This window comes from Mchenga conophoros, linkage group LG6 (assembly GCF_057382185.1).
Source record: "Mchenga conophoros isolate Kocher_MC1m ecotype Shallow Benthic linkage group LG6, M_conophoros_male_GT1.1, whole genome shotgun sequence".
NCBI classification, from domain to species: domain Eukaryota; kingdom Metazoa; phylum Chordata; class Actinopteri; order Cichliformes; family Cichlidae; genus Mchenga; species Mchenga conophoros.
Window position 1 is genome coordinate 14,348,887 of NC_140531.1, and position 20,677 is coordinate 14,369,563.

At 42.0% G+C, this 20,677-nt stretch overlaps 1 protein-coding gene across 2 annotated transcripts in view; it reads right to left on the bottom strand.

The window, feature by feature from the left end:
* Positions 1-1,126: 1,126 nt before the first annotated feature.
* The window catches only part of LOC146572313 (protein sidekick-1-like), a 282,653-nt gene continuing 263,102 nt past the window's right edge, over positions 1,127-20,677 (bottom strand). For both annotated transcript variants that reach the window (XM_085276355.1, XM_085276354.1), the window contains 15 exons: positions 18,893-18,996; positions 18,669-18,739; positions 17,739-17,874; positions 16,084-16,140; positions 15,861-15,962; positions 14,606-14,721; positions 9,845-10,031; positions 9,613-9,750; positions 9,373-9,534; positions 7,938-8,063; positions 7,265-7,429; positions 6,795-6,932; positions 5,254-5,374; positions 5,042-5,171; positions 1,127-2,937 (listed from right to left, as the gene is read on the bottom strand). In XM_085276355.1, the coding sequence (XP_085132481.1) occupies positions 2,632-2,937; positions 5,042-5,171; positions 5,254-5,374; positions 6,795-6,932; positions 7,265-7,429; positions 7,938-8,063; positions 9,373-9,534; positions 9,613-9,750; positions 9,845-10,031; positions 14,606-14,721; positions 15,861-15,962; positions 16,084-16,140; positions 17,739-17,874; positions 18,669-18,739; positions 18,893-18,996 (2,059 nt within the window). In that variant the 3' untranslated portion in view covers positions 1,127-2,631. The remainder of the gene's footprint in view (positions 2,938-5,041; positions 5,172-5,253; positions 5,375-6,794; positions 6,933-7,264; positions 7,430-7,937; positions 8,064-9,372; positions 9,535-9,612; positions 9,751-9,844; positions 10,032-14,605; positions 14,722-15,860; positions 15,963-16,083; positions 16,141-17,738; positions 17,875-18,668; positions 18,740-18,892; positions 18,997-20,677) is intronic.

Consider the following 20,677-nt stretch of genomic DNA (forward strand, 5'->3'; position numbering starts at 1 on the left):
CTCCGATTGCATTTGACCACATAACTTTTCCTTGTAGATGAAGAGTTTTCAGGATTTCTCATAAAAGCATACTAAACTTGTCAGTGTCTTGGTAATGATCAAACAACTTTTAAAGCTGCTGTACTTTTAAGATCGTTATCCCGTTGAAAGGTCCACGTGCAGTACATTTTCAGCTTTCAGAGAAGACTAACATATCTTCAAACACTCAGCGTGTTGCAGAATTTAAGGTTAGATCAGTTACTGCAAGCTGCACAGTCCCCGAGGGAGTGAAGTAACCGGAGCATTTCCACCACCCTTACTCACAGTGGATATGACTTTCTGCTGCTTTGGCTTGCCCTAAATGTCTTCTTACTGCTGTGGTCCCCCCAAAACCAGACTGTTTTTTGTTTTTTAGTTTAAATATATGATATGTTTGCTAAGTGCGGTTGGGAATAAAATTAAAGTTTCTGACATGCACAAATCGTTAAGGTTTTATTTACATTGTAAAGTGTAAATAAATTACATTTATTTACACTACATTCACACAATTCTTTCTCTGCAGCAAAGGCTTTTCCTGACGTCCAGGTTTACACAGCAGATCCTGAAAGCAGCGTCTCAGCGCTGACATCTACGGTAATCTGAGCCTCCGACTGTAATTTCAAGGCTTTAATGGTGTGATAAATGCGGGGAACTGACTACTTTTTCTACCACTGATTGTTGGCTTTTTCAATGTAACTGAACAATTTCCAAGGGTTGTACTTGTTTTTTTTTCAAAAACAAGACAATTTTCTGAAGAACATGTATTTTGATATATTAAAATTACCTTTTTGGACTTCTACCCTAAGTTTTTTAATGCGTGGCTTTAACCACCTTATACTGCAGATTTGAAAAGAGCGCAGCACGACTATAATGAATGCACTTTGCAAAAAGGCACTTCACAACACTGAATAAATCTTTAAATAAAAAAGAAAGAAAGAAAAAAAGCTTTGGCACCCCCCTTTCCTTCTTTTTAATAAAATCCCCACAAGCAAAGCATTATTCATTCCTCTGAACATGCTACATGTGAAAGCACCGCCTTAAATCGGTTTACGCAATGAAGACAATGATGCAAGGAGACACTGTTGCAACACAACGGACCACACAGACACACGGGTAAACAATGACCATTTATTCACACACTGTATGGGGCTCAGGCGTGACAGGGTGAGGCGAGGCTGTTGGCCGGCGGGGCGGGTGAGGAACCTTTAAAGTATACATGATGAGCAAAAACCTTACAGAGAAATTTTATTTGCACTTGAAGAAAAGTACAAAGTACATGTGTGGTCTGGATTGCTGCTCCTTGAGGTGATGGTGGGGCTTCATGAAGTTCAACCATACTCAGTCTGAAGGAGGAGAAACCTCTTAAACATCCCGGGCACTTGTTCCACTCTGTCAGTCACTGTGTCTTACACTAGTAAACGTCTTCTCCTCTCTCTTGTCAGTAAGTGTACGTGAATGTTCTCCAGTGCCGTTTACTTTGACTTGCACAAACATGGCCAGACTACATACAAGAGCACACGCAGTAGAAAGTAGAGTCTCCCTGTACAAAATCCATCTCACAAAATATACAAACATACGCACAGTGGCACACTTTGCTCAGCAGTGAACTACACGGACGGATGAACAAGCTTCTGAAATTAGCAACTCACACGCATGCTCGTACGCACACGTCTCACAGTGAAATTCATTTTATTTAAAAATGTAACCTCGAACAGAACAGATATGAAGTGTGTGTGTGGAGGGTGGAGAAAGCAGGGAAGGGGTCAACTCAGTGCAAGTATTATGGCTTGGGAGCACTGATAACAGGCAGTAGACGGTAAAAAAAAACATGGTTTCCATTTAGTCCACACTGTTCTCAGAAAGCACTCAGCACCCTTATTATGGATGCTGAATGCCAAAGAAGCCCTGCCACGCTCACTCTTCATCCTTTTCAAGTTAAAAAACAAAAAAACAACTGTGATTATCGATTGTTTTCTTCTTCTGTGGTGTTCTTTTAAAGCTGACAGCTCCGAGTTTGTGTACGTGAACCAGCCTGTGAACAAAAGCTGCTCCGTTCTGTGCCGTCTCTTAACAACTCTCCTCAACCTTGAAGCTTCTCTCTCCCAGTGGGAGATACTGAAATGGTGCATCAGAGAGAGAGTGTGAGTGTGTGCGTCCTTGTGCACTTATGTGTAAAATACAGAAAACAGAGGATAATCTTTGTGCTGAAATCCAGGATCCATCAGCTTGAGGTTGAATTCTCTCTTTGACAATAACACATAGTGACTAATCTAGTCATCACTCTTGGCGGAGCGTCTCTGGAATAGGCAGGAATATCAGGTGGTGAATGTGTGTTTGTGAGCACAGTGACACAGAGGCGTAAAAGAGCTGCACACACACACACACACACACACACCCGTCAACTTGGGGCCTGCGTGAACGGGGGGAGAAGGCGAGTGAGAAGTTTAAGTTTAGTCCTTCGGGGCATGAAGGGGTGATTCAACACCAGTCCGTCCCACGTCTCCTCACCTCGTCTTCTGTCTCCTTTAGTCCAAACGCACGCCGGCGCTCTCCTTTCCTTCAATACATGTGTACATGTGTGAATAGTATCTTGTGCGGATTTTGTCTCTAGAGTCAAACGAATGAGGAGAATCCCGTCACAGGCGTGCGTGACCCTGGCGGGTTGGTGTTGGGATTAACGTGCGTGTGCGCCGGCTGCCCCGTGGGTGTGTACGCGCCCCCTGTGCTGTGCTGGGTGACCACGGTCTGGTAGTAGGGTTCTGTATCTGCGGTAGCGCACTCCTCATAGCCAAAAGACGTGCCGATGCCTTTAAGCCCCTTGGGCTGCCGCTTCCAGGAGTTGTAGTAGGTGGGGTCGCTCATGTAGTGGTTAACGAAGGAGTGCTTCGGCTGCTCGTCCTCGTAGTCGCTGTCTGTCAGCTGGATACAAACCCAAACAAAGTTAGAGGTGGAAGTTTTTTAGGGAGACACAGACAGACACACAGCCTTTCAGTTAAATGATGCAGAACCAGAGGAATACTGTTTTTTTCTCTTGTCATAACCTGTCATTGGAATTACCCACAATGCAACTCTGAGATTCTGGAGTGGGACGCTAGTAGCATTTCATTTCCCTTTCAAGCCCTGGCCTCAAGCAGACGTGACGAGCAGCAGGTTGTTTTCCCCCTAAAGTTTTTTTTTGTACCTCTAAAGACCTATTAATGTTTTGATGTGTAAAATTGCTGCACTTCCTTGTTGAGATGGGCTCTAATAGATGCCAGTGTTTTGTAATTTGATAGCTGACACTTAGGACTCAACAGAAAAGGCTGGACTTGAACCGAGGACGCTGAGAGCACAGGCTCTTCTTCTTGGATGGCACGTTACCGAGCCCTTTGGCTAATTCAGCCTGATCAATCTGCTTTGGAGGCAGAAGTCTGGAGAGCTCACTGATTCTCACTATCATTCTTTCTTCTTATTTTAACTGGCAACCGCCAGTTCTACACCTTAGCCTCCTACGCCTTGCCTTGTTCTCGAGTTATCGCATTCACGAGGGGTAAAAACATTAGCACAGTGTGTAACACTTCCTCAATCAGACACACAGAAGAGCTGCCCTTCTTTTAACCGTGTAGATTTTTACAAACCATTACAGGGATGGAGCTGATAAGGAGTGGCAGGGAGGAAATGAATTTTCTTAAACAAGCTAATGTTCACAGATGTAAATGTAAACAGACTACACACACACATTGACGAAAGCAAAGATGAAACAGGAAATTAGTGTAGTTCAGTTCAGGCTTGAACCAGACAGTTTATAGTCTGTACACAAAATGATGCCCTCTGTCCTTTAACAGAACAACACAGGAGGCATTGCAGACATGCAGAAGATGTTGTATAATGTAGACCTACAGACTTATGAAAAAGACTCAGTGCTATCCTGGAAAACTAAGGATGTAGAAGCTTGTAGAAACACCTGAGGAGCAATAACTTCAATTACTACTACTAAAGGTGTTTTTCCTGACTTTATCATCTCTGGCATCGTTGTGGAGGACTTTTGGCCTACTCTTCTTTACAACATTGCAGGAATTCATTTATGCAAAGCTCTATTTAGGTCCCACCACAGCATTTCAATCAGGTTGATATCAAGACTTTGACTGGAGCATTGCAACTCCTTGATCATTTTCTTGTTCAGTCATTCTGTAGATTTGCTGCTGTGTTTGGGATCACTGTCCCGTTACATGACCAAGCTTTAGCTTTCAGACAGATGGCCTCACATTTGACTCCAGAATTATTTAGTATCGAGAGGAGTTCATGGTGGACTCAAGCAAGGTGCCCAGGTCCTGTGGCTGAAGAAAGCCCAAAGGATCACCTCTCTGCTACCGTGCTTGACAGTTGGTATGAGTTGTTTGTACTAATGTGCTCCGTTTGGTCTCCACCAAACATGGTGCAGTGCATCATGGCCAAACATATCCACTGTGGTGTCGTCTGTCCAGAGGACATTGTTCCAGAAGTCTTGTTTCTTTGCTCAGATGCAACTTTTCAAACCTAAACCACGCTGCCATGTTTGTTTTGGAGACATCCTTGTGGTAACCCCTCCAAACAAAGCACACTCGTTCAGTATTTTTTCTAATTGTACTGTCATGACCATTTAACATGTAGCTCATGGATTTTTTGCAGTTTCTCTGAGCATTGCATAATCTGAGCTTGGGCAAATTTCCTGGCACGTCCACTCCTGGGAAGTGAACACCTGAATGCTCTAGACCAGCAAACTGCAAACACCTGGTTTTACAGAGGTGCTCACACTTACAGTTAATCAGGTCAAATTGATTATGCATTTAGTTTTGATGGAAGCAGTGAGGATAAACGTAGATTTTAACAGCCCTCTATGCAGTCTGTCAAAACTTTTGTACAATATAAAGTCATGATATGGAAAAATCAAGACGTCAAAGCGATTAACAAACAGCAAACATATATGAAGAAAATGAGCCAATGGAACGCTCTGTTTAAACTGTGTAACTAAGAGGAGGAGAGGCAGACAGGTAGAAAGACATACCTCTGACTCAGAGACCTCAGTGGGTTTCTCCGTGAGTGTGGTGCTCTCAGTGAGCACAGCTCCATTGTAGTTGTTGCAGATATCTTCATCAGAGTAGTGAAGTCCACCTGGACTGGGCCTTGGAGGAGACCTGGACATACACAAAGAAATGAAATCTGTCATGTTTTGATCAAATCCTGGATTGCGTCCGTGTGACAGAGGTGAGTGCTCACCTGGTCCCGTTCTTTTTCAGGAAGGAGTTCTTGGTGTTGAGCGTCCTGCTGTTAAGCTCCAGAGCTGTGAAACCTCCATTGTCCAGCGTTACAGACTCCTCTGCGGTGGACACGTGCTTCCCTAAAGACGAAAAACAAAACAAAATAGATGGAATTGGTTCAGATGAATATTAAAAATTCAAAGTGGTTCAGCACCACATATTGGGATTTCTTCTTGCACAGGGTTTATTTACAATCTCCTGTTTATTTGTTATGTATCCAGCTACCTCTCAAGCCTCCAAATAAGAAGCAAATCAAAGTGGGATGTGAATTTGGCAGACAGGCAATAACAGCACAGGAAACTTTAATCATTTACCCACCAATAAGCATAAAAATGAAGCAATAAAAGGAGACAATATCATGTTTTAAATTGAGGGAAATATTGCACAAAAAAATAAATAAATAGAAATCAGAAATGCAGTCTGCTGCCGCGTGACTCCAGCTTTGTATTCACTCTGATTACGGGGTCATACGCGCAGCTCTCCCTCCCCTCCTACACCACCTCCCTCACCCTGTTTGATCTGCTGCCCAGAGGTTGTGCCAGGGTTTCTGTGGCAACTCTGGCTAACAGCTGTCCTGATGTAACCTGGACACACACACACACACACACCAAGTGACTGCGACACAGAGGCCCACAGGGAGGAAAACAGGAAGCGAAGCCTCTACATGCTTCAACAGAGTAACTGGGTAAACTAAGACTGCTTTGTTACTGTGGGGAGGGAGCTTGTTCTTCAGCACGTTAGTAATCATCCATGACTAAAACTCCAACCCTCCGGCTCGAGAGCTGCTGATCTCTCTCACTGACCTGTGGAAGCTGAAATATAACAGAGCAGTCCACATTTGAATATCTAACAGTGCGAGTTAGAATACTGGGCTTTCAAAATACCTGCGTCGAGAACACGTTCAATTTTCCACTTGTGAAATATATTGCATAAAAACATAAATATTAAAAATAACAAAAACCAAGACTCAACTTATGCAGGTTATTGTGTCTATTGTGCTGAAAGTCACAGGAGACATGATCTTTCCTGCTCAGTGTCATTCCACAGTCTGTTTAGTTTAGTTTTATGTCACAAGCTGTGAAATAAGCAGGCATTTGTGCAATTAAAACAAAAGTCTGCTTATTTTCTGTATTGACCTAAAGCTATATCCCTAAATGACAAGAAATTACTGCTATTAGAGGGCTTTTTTCACTGAGGTGCTCCAGGGTGCCTCTTATCCTAAATCATCTTGGAAAGGAAACAATATTGCAAGAAGATCTAAAATCAGAATAAATGTGCAGAAGCATGCACCTGCAACAATAACTGGAAGATAATTTAATGAATCTGTGGACGATCCATGTGAGAAGCCTGCAGAGGCTGAGAGGAACAATCTGAGTGTGACTGAAGGCAGAAAAAACTGGATCCTTTTTATAACAAAGCTAAACAAACAAGTCTCCTTGTTGCTACACAGCTTAATGCATCCCGCTGCTCGGACACCACGAAAGCATCAGAGCCACGCACCTGTCCCGCATGCCTTGTACTTGCTGCTGTGTCCATGCAGCAGCAGCGTGAAGACCAGGACCAGGATGAGGATGAGTCCCACCAATGCCATGACCAGCAAGAACCACCACTCCTCGTAGAAGGGCCGATCCGACATCGCTGCAGGCGGAGGGACAGATATCAGGGACATGCTTTAGTCCATCTAGCAGTATCCCTCACTTTATAAATAATACTTTACTCTGTACAGAAGACTTTTCATAAATGATTTAATGCATTGAAAAATTGTGAATTATGTGACGCCTGTCCAATCATTTGAATACATAGGTGTAGTTGTGTGACTCTGCCTTTAGGTGGCAGCAAAACCACATTACAATCGCAGTTACCCTCCAGCACACTGTCTCCAATAGACTGTTAGGCATTGTGGAGCTGTTCATTAGCCTTGTCTCCAGCAGTGTGCGTGTGTGTGCGCGTGTGTGTGTGAGTGTGTTTACCAGCGAGAGCAGCAGAGGGTGCACTTGGCTGTCCATAACCATAGCTATTAACAGCGATGACTCTGAACTCGTAGCTGATCCCCGACCTCAGGCGCTCCAGCGGCACTGAGACAGACCTGCTGCTCGGAGGGAGAAATCGGATGAAGGAATCCCACACCCCCTCATCTACAGAGAGAGAGAGAGAGTGGGGGAAATAGAGAGAGAGTGAGAGAGAGAGTTGTGTTTTGATGGACGGGCCTTTTTCAATCTTTAAATGTGATTAAACAAAATTATAAATTGTCAGATTACATTAAAGATGATAATGATGATGATAATGTGGTGATGACAGTGATCACAGTTATTACCCTTAATGAAAGGGGCATATCCGTTATTATCAGCAGCAGAATTATACCACAGTCTCGGCTCGCTCTCCTGCAGAGTGCTGAAAACTATTTCACACACACGTTCCCTTCCTTTATTACACCTCTGGTAATCTTTATTAGAAAATTGTGGCTGACTTGATTTGCACAGCAGGTCTCTGTGAATTTGTAGAAACCTGCACTCATAACGGTTCGGAGCAGTGTAGTGTTTAAGCTCGCCCTCTATTAATTAAAATAATTAGCACGGATGATAAAAAGATGCGTGTCAAATGAGTCAAGGCTGACCCGCGCGTGCCGTCTGTGTTCGTGCTCACCTGAGGGACGAGCCTCAATAGTGTATCCGGTAACAGAGGCTTCACCGACGTCTCCTTCTGACCACTGGATAGTGAGGTCAGAGGAAGTCTTGGTGATGGACATGTCCATGGGTGACCCAGGGGAGCCTGTCAAAGGGACACATTCAGTCTTGTTTATGACTTAATGCATTTTCATTTCCTGGAAACAAACCATAACACTGGTTAGTTTATTAATTTATGGAAATAAATGTGACATTACATTACACAGAATAATCTAATAACATGATCTGCAGGCTTCATTTGCCAGCAAATAATAAACTAAGACCATTGTTATCTATTACAGATTAAATTCTTCATGGGTCATATGAGTTTGAGAGGAACAGAGCGCCTGATTTTTTAATATGCATGCCATGTTTAACGCAGTCCACTTCCCTACGTCCAATCATTGAAAAGATAATTTACATGTAAATACTTAGAAGTGTGTGTTGTCATCATTTTTAAGTAAAATGCAGATTATCTACCAATTTCCCCTTCAAAGTCATTTCTTTGTGCACCTCTGGACCTCTTCCAGTAGGGCTGTTTGTTTGAGGTCCCTGTCTGACCTCAAACTTACACAATACCCACCTTTGGTCTTTTGATGTCCAAGGCTAAGACTCATACACCAAACTAGCTCAAAACAAAAGACCACGCAAAATACAGAGCTGAAGTAAACTAATTTTATTTAGTTAATAAACTAAAAAGAAAAGTGGAACAGGCACGTCAGAAATGTGGTGAGTGTGTGGGTGCAAGTAAGTGATGAAGTATCTAAAAAAAAGTTAAACAGAAAGCAAACAAAACCCGAACCAGCCAAGCCCCTGCTTGCTGTGGGAGAGAGAGAAGGTTAGCCCTCAGCCCTTTGTAAAACACTTAGCCAAGTGCTAACAAGTGTGTTGGATTTTGGGACCTGCATCTCAAACTCTACACACACCTCCTACACAAAACCAGGAGGAGAAAGTTAGGACCAGGAAGAGTTCCAGGGGTCATCACAGAAGTTGGATCAAGTCAGGAGTGTGCACAGGAACAAGCTTGGTTTTTTTGACATTTTTTTTGCCATGCTAAAACCTCATCGCTCGGGGTCACACTGTTACTGTAACGTTGTACTGCAGCATCCCGAGGCATGCGGGGGAGAACATTTGGCGGAAAATACATGTACTGTGGCACATGTGAGTTTTTGTTCAGATCAACATCTTTCCTCACCCGATTTGCTGTTGACAAAGAAATAATCTCAAAGATAAAATCATCTTTTAAAACCCCTTTTCCCATTATTGCAGACATTTGAAAACTTGGAAACTGTGATGAGCACATTTTACAGATTTTTTTGACCATGTAATTTCTTTAATTGTCTCAATAACCGATCATGTACAATACACTGCAATCTCTAGCTGAATCTGACATGACTCTATACAGCCAATCATACCTTTCACAGGCTGAGCAGTGATGTTTGCCTGTATTGGTGGGCCGTAGCTGACTGTGAGAGCTTGAACACTAAAAGTGTACGTTTCTCCTTTGATCAGGTCCCGAACCTTCAGCCACCGCTGCCAACTGCCTTTCACATCAACTGTCACCAATTTAGTCACCCCTGCAGACAATCGAAGAGACGTGTCAGCACAAGAATCAACATGTACTCCTGTGAGTGTGTGCATATGTGTGTGCACACCTTGTATAGGAGAAGTGGGCTCGTAAATGACCCTGTAGCCTTCCACCTGTCCATTAGGACTGAGTGGAGCTCCCCAGGATACGTTGACACTTCCTCCCGTCACCTCAGAGAAAGACAGGAGACTCGGCTGGCTGGGAGCTGCAGACACATAAAGGATGTTAAAAAAAAAAAAGACATCAGAAAATTTGATGCTGCTTTGGTTGCAGGGACTTGAACTATCATCACTACATACCTGACGGCAGGGTCCGGGCCCCGCGGGGGTCACTGGGCGGTCCGTCTCCAGCCATGTTGAAGGCTGTCAGTGTGATCAGGTAAGATGTGTAGCTGGACAGGTTAGTGAGGTGCACACGGGTGTCCGGGACAAAAATCACCTTCACCTTCTCACTCTGGTTCTGCTGGTCTCTCTCCCAGTAGTGGATCTAAAAACGCAGAACAGGAACTCTGTCGGCATCACTTCATTTCTCATTTTCTTCTGTTTGTGATTCACAAGCTGTTGCACTTGGCTTAGTTGCACTTATCGAAATTAACTAGTAAATAAAAAATATTTGTGCTGTTATTTTTGAAAGTATCCTAATTGGACCTTTAGTACTTTAGTACAATGCTGCAGGTTGCCATACTTCAGAATTGATGTCTTTAAAAAGCTATTAGTTCAGTCACAGTAGATTGAGCAACCTCCTTGCGTGATTTATGCATTTGGCGCCTGATTGTAAGTAGTTGTGCAATCGCCTGCTGAAAGGCAACCTGTCTCCAAACAGTTGCAGTAAGTGTCAGACCGACTGCAATCACTCTCAGATAGTCCAGAGTCCATCTGTGTTGATGAATGCAACTCATCTGGGATGTATCTCAACTGACTGCACTGGTTTCATTCGGGTTATATTCCTACTTAAAAGCCAGATTGCAGAGCACGTCATTTTGCAGCAACTATGTCACTATTTGTGAAGAAATTTCTTTATTTCTAGTTTAAATCTATTTAATGTGAATTAAATAGAGCATCAGATTATTTGCTGATTGCATAAAACTGCCAACTTGACCTCATTCAATCTGGTACCATTCATTGTGTTAAGTGCACATAATTCTGGTTGTGCTGTGGTCAACCACTGTTTTCCGTGTTGTGACTGTAGCATAAACATGGATACTTCACATTTGAGCAATTAAATCTAAACTGTGTGAGGTGCTACTGTATTATTGCACCGTATTTAATTTAGGTCTAGTTCAAATATGTACAACACAATCCTAATGCCCTCTGTGAAGCGTTTAAAGACACTTTAAAGGTACATGGCCATTTAGCCTCATGTATTTGCAGACTGCCCATACTCGTGGGAATAATCAATAATCATAGATGTGCCCATTAAGTTTTATGACATCAGCCAGTAATGGAGACATATAGGCTACTCTGGCAATGACTAAAATGAAACCGAACAAAGGTTACGTAACTATTGTCCCCGCACAATGTGATCAATATTAATATTAAGACCATGAGTCTTGTAGCTTATAGCATGCATACATTACATTTTAATAAAGCCAAAATTTTTGTGCAGCTGCGGTACCTTGATAAATGTGTTACTGAACTGACTTTGATGAAACTAAACATTTTTAATTTCAGGTGAGCTTCCTCTAGTGAGAAAACTCAATATACTTGCTATCTTATTACCAGAAAGCAGCGATTCAAAAGCACATCCTGTCAGAAAATCTATTCGGTGCATTAAAAACACCGTAGCGTCCGTTAGATTTACGCGCAAGTCTCGGCTGAATGTAGAATATTTCTCTAGTTAAAAAAACACTAACGGCCGATTGTATGACAGGAAATGACAGGACGTTCCCGACACATTTGCCAAATTTGACACACGACTCTGTTAATAGTGTCTTAACATTAGAAATAAAGCTACACAAGAACCTTTAAAGTGAAATGAGAAATTGCAAAGAAGCCACCATCTTTTAGATGGAATTTTTCAGCTTTAAATGGAATAATCACAAGAAACCAAATAAGGATCAGAGCACAGTTTTGCTGGAAATGAATTTATGCAGCTGAAGCATGGACATTTTCTCCAACAAGCATTCAAGGACAATCAACCACCCGCGTATCTAATCATGAAGAACACTCGGCTCACTCAATCTCAAGAAATTGTGGCCTTTTATAAGCACAGACGCACTGGTCTACTGGCATGCTTTGATTGATGTGCTGGACCATAAAGATGCATACCAAGTTTGGGACTGCTAGATATAATAATATGATAAATTTGATGTATTTGGCATTAGTATCATGTAGCAGTATGAAAGATTATGATAGATCTGCTTAAATTCTTTATAAAGCAATGAAAGGCAACAAGAACAGCAACTTTTACCAGGTCTGTTTTTAAATGCACGTATGCTTTTTCTGCCAAATTAAGACACTCAATGTTTCCGAAAACTGTCTCCATGCAGCTTGGTGTAAAAAGTTAAACACGGCCAGGAGCGATGCAAAGGGGGTCCATTTTGTTATTGCTCCTAATATAGACAGCACTACGGAGCACCATAAGCTATTTTTACAACTTCCAAACTTGGAGGTAGCAGCTTCTGAGTAGCACTTGAGGGCAGCATTATGCTGTGGCTGTCCTTCCACATGCTCTTAGAATAATGAGATACAGAATTACTCATCCATATGCTCAATTTAAAATCAAGATGTATTACCTCCTGCAAAAGGGGAGGGTTTCCATTTTAAAAATTTCATTTTAGAAAATAGGCAGTATCTCTCGTGGTACTTTAAAGGAATGGCTGTAAAAGGTCCAGGTCACTTTGTAATCCACTCCACTGTTGTTTAGTGGCTCTATTTTGGTATTCAGTAGGAGTGTGAGACACTTAGGATTACTCTAAAAACAATTTGAATCTGTCATGGATGAAAATGATCGGGATATTATTTGATAAGATCAAGAACCCTAAATGGATTTTCCAGCCATTTTCTTTTGTTGAAGGATGTTTAGGATGGATGGATCTTATCTTTTCCAGGCTTTGTTTCTATATCATTCCTGTTACAAATGACTGACCTATTTTTTGTGGGAATATCACGATGGATGTCGTAAGCTTGTAATTATCTTAGAAAGGAAAAAAACCAGAGAAAAATCTGAAGCCTGCAAACAAAGGACTGATTCATATCTAAAAGTTTGTCATTGATGGCCAGATTAACATTTTATAAAGTGCAACCTTTTATCTCTGCTCAGCAGGACCGGCACAGCTGGGTATTACTCATTACCCCTCGCTCATAATGTTCAATGTGATCGACAAGCTCTCTACAGCATTTCAGTCAACTAAAGGTACAATACAAAACACTTTCACATTAGAACGTCTAAAAACAACTCAACTGCTGTTCACAGTGTTTTTTTGACTTACTTGTGTACTTGCATTTCCCAAAAACATTCACAGTAAAGAGCCTGAACCTTTAAAGAACCTTTAAAGCCCATCCAGCAACAACATCTATTTGATGCATTAACAAAGCTTCCCTGCTGTTAATAATGCTACCAAGGTGCGTATCCACTGCAATGCACTGTTAGACTAATGTGTACTTCTACAAATCCATCACTGTGTTCAGCCTCAGCTGAAAGAGGAAGAAATATTTTTCTAGTAAAAAGGCTGTTTGTGGCAAAGGGAGCTGCCTGAGTGGCATCATGTCCCGTTTACTCGTGCATACTGTAAGGTTACAACAATGCTCTTCACACTCATGAAGTTTGATTGTTTAGGCCACAGGGAAAACAGCTGGTCCCCGTATGGTCTATCTGTAGCTCTTGGACAACATAATGGCTTCTATTTATTGGTTCCCTCTTAAATCCAGAAAAAAATAAAAATCCTTCTCCTCACATAAACAGACCCCACCTGATCTCAAAGACCTCGTAGTAGCGTATCACCCCAGCAGAGCACTTTGCGCTCAGATTGTTGTGGGAGGATGGAGAGTTTTCAGCTTTCAGGAATCGGGAGCCAGGAGCCTTTCTACTTTTAAGATTGTGCTTAAAACGTTTTGATAAAGCTGCCCCTGCCTGAGCCTGGTTTTGCCTGAGGTTTCTTCCTGTTAAGAGGGAGTTTTTTCTTCCCACTGTCGCCAAGTGCTTGGTCACAGGGAGGTTGTTAGATAGGTGACTGTTGTTGTATTTTGGTGCTATATAAATAAAACTGACTTGAACTGAATCAGTAAATATGATTTTTTTTTCCTTTGTCACGTTAGAATTTCACTGGAAATGATGGTGAAGACCAATAACTCCCATGATCCCACACTGCGCAAGGATATCAAACTATGTCTTTTGCTAATATTTGAGCTACAACTACATACTGTGCGATTACACCGTAGCAAAAATACTTCTGCAAAGAAGTTTACCTAAAGTCCTACCTGCTCTCTGTGCTATTCATCTACCAGCGTGTTAACAGAAGTGAGAACCTATAAATTCATTAAACATTCTTTCTTTGCTCTCTTTCCTCTCATCTTAATCTCCTTAACCCCCTCTGCCTCACACTCCCCTCCCTGTGTCCATCCATCTCTGGTAGTTTAAACATATTCCCTCGATCTGCTGCTCTAATCAGGATTCTATGGGGATCACTTGCACGTCTCATTCCTTCACTCTGCAAATATTACATTCCCTTCTTTCTTCTCCATTCCTACCTCTGCTCTGGCAAAAATCAATGTGTCTAAAGCAGGACAGATAACCTTGTGTTTGAAGTATTAGGAGTGAGAGGGTGGGACAGGGGAGTTGAGGGGGAGAGACGGCCAGAGGAGTGATACTCAAACCATTAAAGGATATTCAGATTCTTCCTTTAACTTAATTCTCTTGCTCTCTCTCGTGTGCCTACACGACACTTGAAGGTGCAACAGAGCAAAACCCTTCCAAGTCAAGACTAGAGAGATACTTTAAATACAGAGCCAGCTCTCTGTGCTTCTCTCTCACATGAGCACTCATGCTAAATACTTTGATGTAAGGGCAAAATTAGTCTTTGCATGTACACGCATGGTTTTCTGTGTTTGTCTGTGTGTCACCTTGTATCCTTGAATGAGTCCGTTCTGAGTCTCGAGTGGGGGCGTGTCCCAGGTCACTTCCAGGGTGGAGGGAGACACGGCGGACACTGTGATGGACTGCGGGGCCACCGATGGAGCTGCAGCAGGTGAGAATTTTCGTTAGACTCTTACTATGTGAGCCGGCAACTGTGTGTTAGAGTGGGAAGTAGAGAAGATCTGTTCCACTCTTCCAATTAGAATGAGCCTAAGGCAGTACCTTGTTACTCTACTGTACCACACATATGCATGAACACCACTCGGCAGTGTGCACCTGAGGCGAGAGAAAAGGCCATATCACCCCATTTCATCATCCCCCTCCAGCCTTTTCTGCCTCCCCCTCCTGCTCCGCTTGCTTATCCTCACCTCTCACTCCCCTGCTTGTGATATGTATGGCCTACCAAACTACAAACATACGCACACACACATACACACCACTTGAATATGAATACAGCAGTGGTCTGAAGGAGGGAGTGTGAGATTGTGGGAGAAATTGCAAAAATGTACCAGCGCTACTATCATAATGTGCAAATCTGTTTACCTGCATTCGTGTTTGTGGTTTATAACTGCCTTCTTGTTGTGTGTATGTGTGTGCGCGTGTGTGTATGAAAGAGAGACAAAGAAAGAGAGCGAGGATCTATTTGCACTCCTGTCTGTCAAATGGATCCATGATTTGACTCTCCAGTGAAAGATAAACAGGTTGGGGCATCGCAGCAAAACAGTTGACCTTGTGCAGGATTTCAAATGCATGTACACATACGCGCACACGCGCACACACAAAGGCCCATGCTAGGAGGAATGGACAGGACAAAGAAAAGAAAGAGGATGACAGAGAGAAAAAGAGAGAGAACAAAGGACTGGATAATAGTGATAGAAAGCAGACACACAGGAACAAATTAGGTTTTGACACTCCAGGTCTGCTCAAGCTTTTTCCACAGCTTTCAGGCATTTAATCATGAAGTCTGAAAGCACACGGAAAGCTCTGGATAAAATCATGACAGCTAATGAGCCTAAAATGTAGACAGATCCATCGACACTGCTCTGTATCTGCTGCTGACGACCACGTAACGGACGCACCGAAAGCGCAGAGGAGGCTTGTAAGTTGGGATTGTTGTTGGAACTTCCAAGGTTAGGAATGTGCTTTCTTAAAATGCTTTTAGAATTTTTATTTAAATACCCACTTAAATGGTTTGACAAGAAAATGAGCAGCCTGCGTGGAGTGAGCTCTGTTTTCACACACCTGCCTCTCCGACAGACACTTCAACTGGGTTGGAGGGTGGGCTCTCTCCGATGATATTGTAGCTTGTCATGACAATCTGATAGCGTCTGAACTTCTTCAGTTCTACAAAGAAGTGATAAACAACTTGGCATTAAAGGTATTTGCACAACACGCTTACAAAGCACATAAGTTGTTTAACGTTGGCACTAAAAAATTGCCCGGAGTTTGGTCATAAATTACTTACGTGTCAACTCAAACTCTGTGAGCGAGTCACTGCTGACCGTCTTGAAGGTGCTCTTGGCTTGGAAGGAGTAAAAGAAAGATGGATGGAAAGTGAATCAATAAAGTTTCAAGTTCAACAATAAATTCAGCAATTATAATGCAATTCAATAAAATTCCCGTATTTAAGAGGGAAACGTTTGAAAGACTTTTATGCTTCGATGTCCTCCTAGGACTCATCGGACTTTGGGTGGAGGGACAATTGTGCGTCTGCCAATCTAGTCAAACAGATAATCAGTCGACCGTAAAGCACTTCGGGCTGTAGAGTGCATAATAATATTTTATTATTGCCTTGTTACAATGCAATAAGGACACCCTCGTAAGAAAAACAACTGTCCAAAGGCGGCCATTTGATCAATGTGTCCTTGCAGTGACACGTTTCATCCCAGATCTCAGCCCTGATGCATGAAACGCCTGAAAAGAATACTTTTTCCTCATATTTTCTTTTCTTTAATACTTTTTGCATCTGAATAAATTCTTTTCAAACTAAAAATGAATGCCAACCTTGCATTCCAGTATTATTAAGATCTTTTTAATCCTCTCCATTATGGCTTATTTTGTGATTTTACAAATAGCCGGAGCTGTTAATCGCTTTAATTTCTAAAATCAAGAGTTTCAAAGCATTAAACCTTCAACCAGCCATGTATGATCTAATGAATGCATGCAGCAAGCTTTCTATATCTCCACATGTTGAAGCAATGTAAAAGGGGCTGCAGTCAGATCAATACTCAGCAATTAAAAAGTCAGAGGAACAGAGTTTTATAGTTGCCAGGTCCTAAGTTTGAGATAGTATTTGTTGCTCTGTCCTGCTTTTCGTTGGATTTGGGGAAGTTTATACTTGAGCAAGCAGAACTAGTGTTTCGAGACAGCACTAGATTACCCGTTCTGTAATCTTAAAAATACAACACATCCAAATCACAGCGGGATTATACGATTTAGAGAAAAACCTGCAGCTTTGGCATGAAGAGCATGAAGCAATCAGCTCCACATTTAAGAGCCCTTTAAAAGGTTTGAGCTAAAAACTGAGTTAACTGGAAACATTAAGCCAAATCTGACAAATACATTTTCAACACATGGACCTAACATTAGCTTAATTAGCTTGCTATTAGCCATATCTAATAGGACTTCCAGTCAAGGCTGTTTGTAAAATCCATAGCTGTTAGTCAGAAAACTGTTTTTGTTACTTCCTAGTACCCTCATTGTTAAAACACATACCACATCCACAGTTTGACTTGTACTGCATACCAAATCATCCCCTTCCTGTCTCCATCTCCGCAGCAAAAGGTAAACATGCCATTATCATCACGGTAGCATCGTCGTATCAAAAGCTGCAAACGGAGGCTGCTAGTTCGGTAGTTTGGGTTGAGATGCTGAAGTTGGACAGCAGAGTGTTATAGAACATTGTGGGTGTGTATAAAAGGATGGCAATGTTGGCATCCTTGCTGGATAAATTAAATAGGATTCAGAATGTAGTTTTAATGCAATACTGGTTCTCCTAACCAGCAGAGAAAAAAAATTTAACCCACGGCGAGGCGTCCTCCAGCAACAGCCTGATAACAGACAGTCTGATGACCGGGAGGGTAAAGAGCAGTTGTTTCCTTTAGTAGCAGAAGTACTCACTTGTAATGAGGGCACTTGTGTTGTTTTTGGTTGTCTGGACTTCTGCTTCTGTGAGAGTGGAAGCGTTTGCCGGGAGCTCTCTATAATAGAGCCGGTATCCAGTCAAAACTCCATTAACGCTGTCATCGCTGGGACGCTGGAAACATACAGACACACACACAAGCACGTGTTAAAACAAACAAACAACAAAAACAATGCTACTTTCTCAAAAAGAGATTTCTAAGCTTCTGAGAACTTTCTGTGTGTGTGCTTATTTTCATTTCCTTTGTGTAGTACAGCAACAGACAGGACGCTGACAGGCTGGCAGAGCAGTATTTTATCAGCATGTCCACTTTAAGGGGCTGCTGGATTGGTCTGGCTGTAACTTGCACAGAGAAAGTGATGCTTCAGTAGGTTTGGCACTCTTGTAAAGGATGATGAAATTGCTGGTGACTTTGTTTTTTCATTGCCTCCTTCTGCTTTGACGTAAAGCCACAAGGATGAGAGAAGACATTTCCAAGTAGAAGAGGAAGAAAGACAAGGAGTGAAGTAGCCAGGCTCTATTTACCATCTTCCCCTCTTTTTTTGCCTGTGTTGTTGAATGTTACTGATAGCTGAGGGATTCTTCTGCCCTATAACATCTCTCCTGCTGGTATATACTCATTAAGAGATAAACATTTCCCCCATCTCAGGACTGTGTGTCCATCTTAGTGCCTGCTTTGCCCTCCTGCCATTTTTCCAATCTTTCTTTTCTCTTCTCTGACCTCTCCTGCTTCAATATATAACAATAATTACACCCAAGAAATAAAACACATGCAGTACAAATTAACACAGAGGCTGTAAGGGGTTTTATCCTCAAAATAAGTAAATAACGTGCACCCGAACCATATGTTTTGTTGTGCGGCTTTGTGTTTATCAGGGATTGTTGGTGTGTCAGAAGTCTGAACTTACCTTCCAGTGCACCAGCACTGAGGTAGTAGTTGTCGGCTTCACTGAGAGAATCACTGGAGGCTCATTAGGCACTGGAAAGAAAACACAGAGAGAGTGTGGAGAAGAAAAAGAAAAGTCAGACACACTGCCCATCCCCTTACATCATATAATGTTTTCAAATCCACGTAATGCACCGTCTTCCCACTTCTTTTCTCCCATACAGTGTCAGCATCCCAGTTTCTCACCGTCCTGCAAAGTGGTGGCAGCCTCCGTCTCTCTGCTGGGGACGCTGTCTCCTACGTCATTGGTGGCAACCATACGAAACTTGTAAGAAGTGAAGGGCTTCAGCCTTTAAATCCAAGTACACACATATAAGAATTATTTAAAAAAATGTATTTTGACCAGTTTTAGCAGGAAAAGCAAGCGATACAAGATTCAACATCTTTTCAAAGGGATGAGGTAATGCAAATCTCATTGCATTTCTCCAATCCCAACTCCAATAAAGCTGGGATGCCGTGTAAAAAGTAATCTGTAATTTAAAAAAAAAAAGTTTTTAAATTTGGTGGCAGCAACAAAAAAGTTGGTACATGGCCATGTTTACCACTGTGTAGCGTCTCCTCTTCATTTAACAACAGTCTGTAAATGTCTGGGAAGTGAGGAGACCAGCTGCTGGACATTTGGGAGACGAATGTTGTTGCATCCTTGTCTGATACAGGATTCTAGCTGCCCAGCAGTCCTGAGTCTTTTTGTGTTTTTCGTGCCAGGATGCTCCAAATGTTTGCAGTTGGTTAAAGGGCTTGAGTGCAGGTGGGCATGTTTAGCATCGTGTTGTAGAAACATGCATGGCTATCCCTAAAAAAGATCTCTGGATATCTAGATATACCTTTCACTTTTCCAGACGTGCAAGTTGACAATTCCAAAGGAACTAAGGTACTTCCATATGATTTATTGCTCAGGACATCAGCCCCATGTTTACAAAATTTCTTTCAAATTTAAATTCATCCGGCCACAGAACAGTCTTCCCCGTTTTCTCAGTAATTTTAGATGAAAGTCTTTAGCCCAGACAGACAGCAGCATTTCTGGATCATGTTCACGTATAGTTTCTTATTTGTATGATAGAGCTTTAATTTGCAATTGTGAATGACAATTCATTATGAACTGTGTTCACAGACAATGATTTCTGGAAGTGTTCCCGAGCCCATGCAGTGATTTCCATGATAGCATCATTCCCATTTTTAATGCAGTGCTGCCTGAGGCCCTGAAGATCACAGGCATCCAGTAGTGATTTTGTGCCTTGTCCCTTGCACACAGATTTCTGTGTTTCAGTTTTCTGATTAACCTCTGCCCATCTTTCTCATTTCGGAGAAACTCCACCTTTCTAAAATGCTCATTTTTATACCCAATTATGTTACTGACCTGTTGCCAGTCAACCTAATTAGCTACAAAATGTTCCTCCAACTGTTTCTTTATAATTACTTACTTTTCTAGCCTTTTGTTGCCCCATGCCAACTTTTAAAATGTGTTGCTGTCATAAATGAGATTTTTCACAAAATTGTAAAATGTTTAAAAATCCAATATGATTTCAATGTTCTTCCGTACCACACAAATAAAATACAGATTTATGAGATTTTAGAAGCAATAGCTGCATTCTGTTTTTTATTTACATCTGACACAGTTACCTAACAGGTTTTTTTTTAATATAAAACCACAGCAATGTACTCATTATTTTGCAGAAAAAACAATTTTATAAAAACTCCTACAAAAAGCCTCTTGTGTAAAACTGTAAATAGACAACTGGACATGTCGGTACAAAGCTGAATGTGACATATCTCCGCGAGGAGCCTCCTCAGGAGGAGCCCTGCCTTATGTGCATTGATCAAATGTGGCCAGCGATAACTTCTGACATGTCTCGGTGGATGCACCGACTCTTAATCCAACTCTCATGCTTTTCTGTTTACTTGAAAGATGTACCATTGCTGAGCACTGTGCCTCAATAACTCCCCTTAGCAATAGGCTCGTGCTTTAATCTC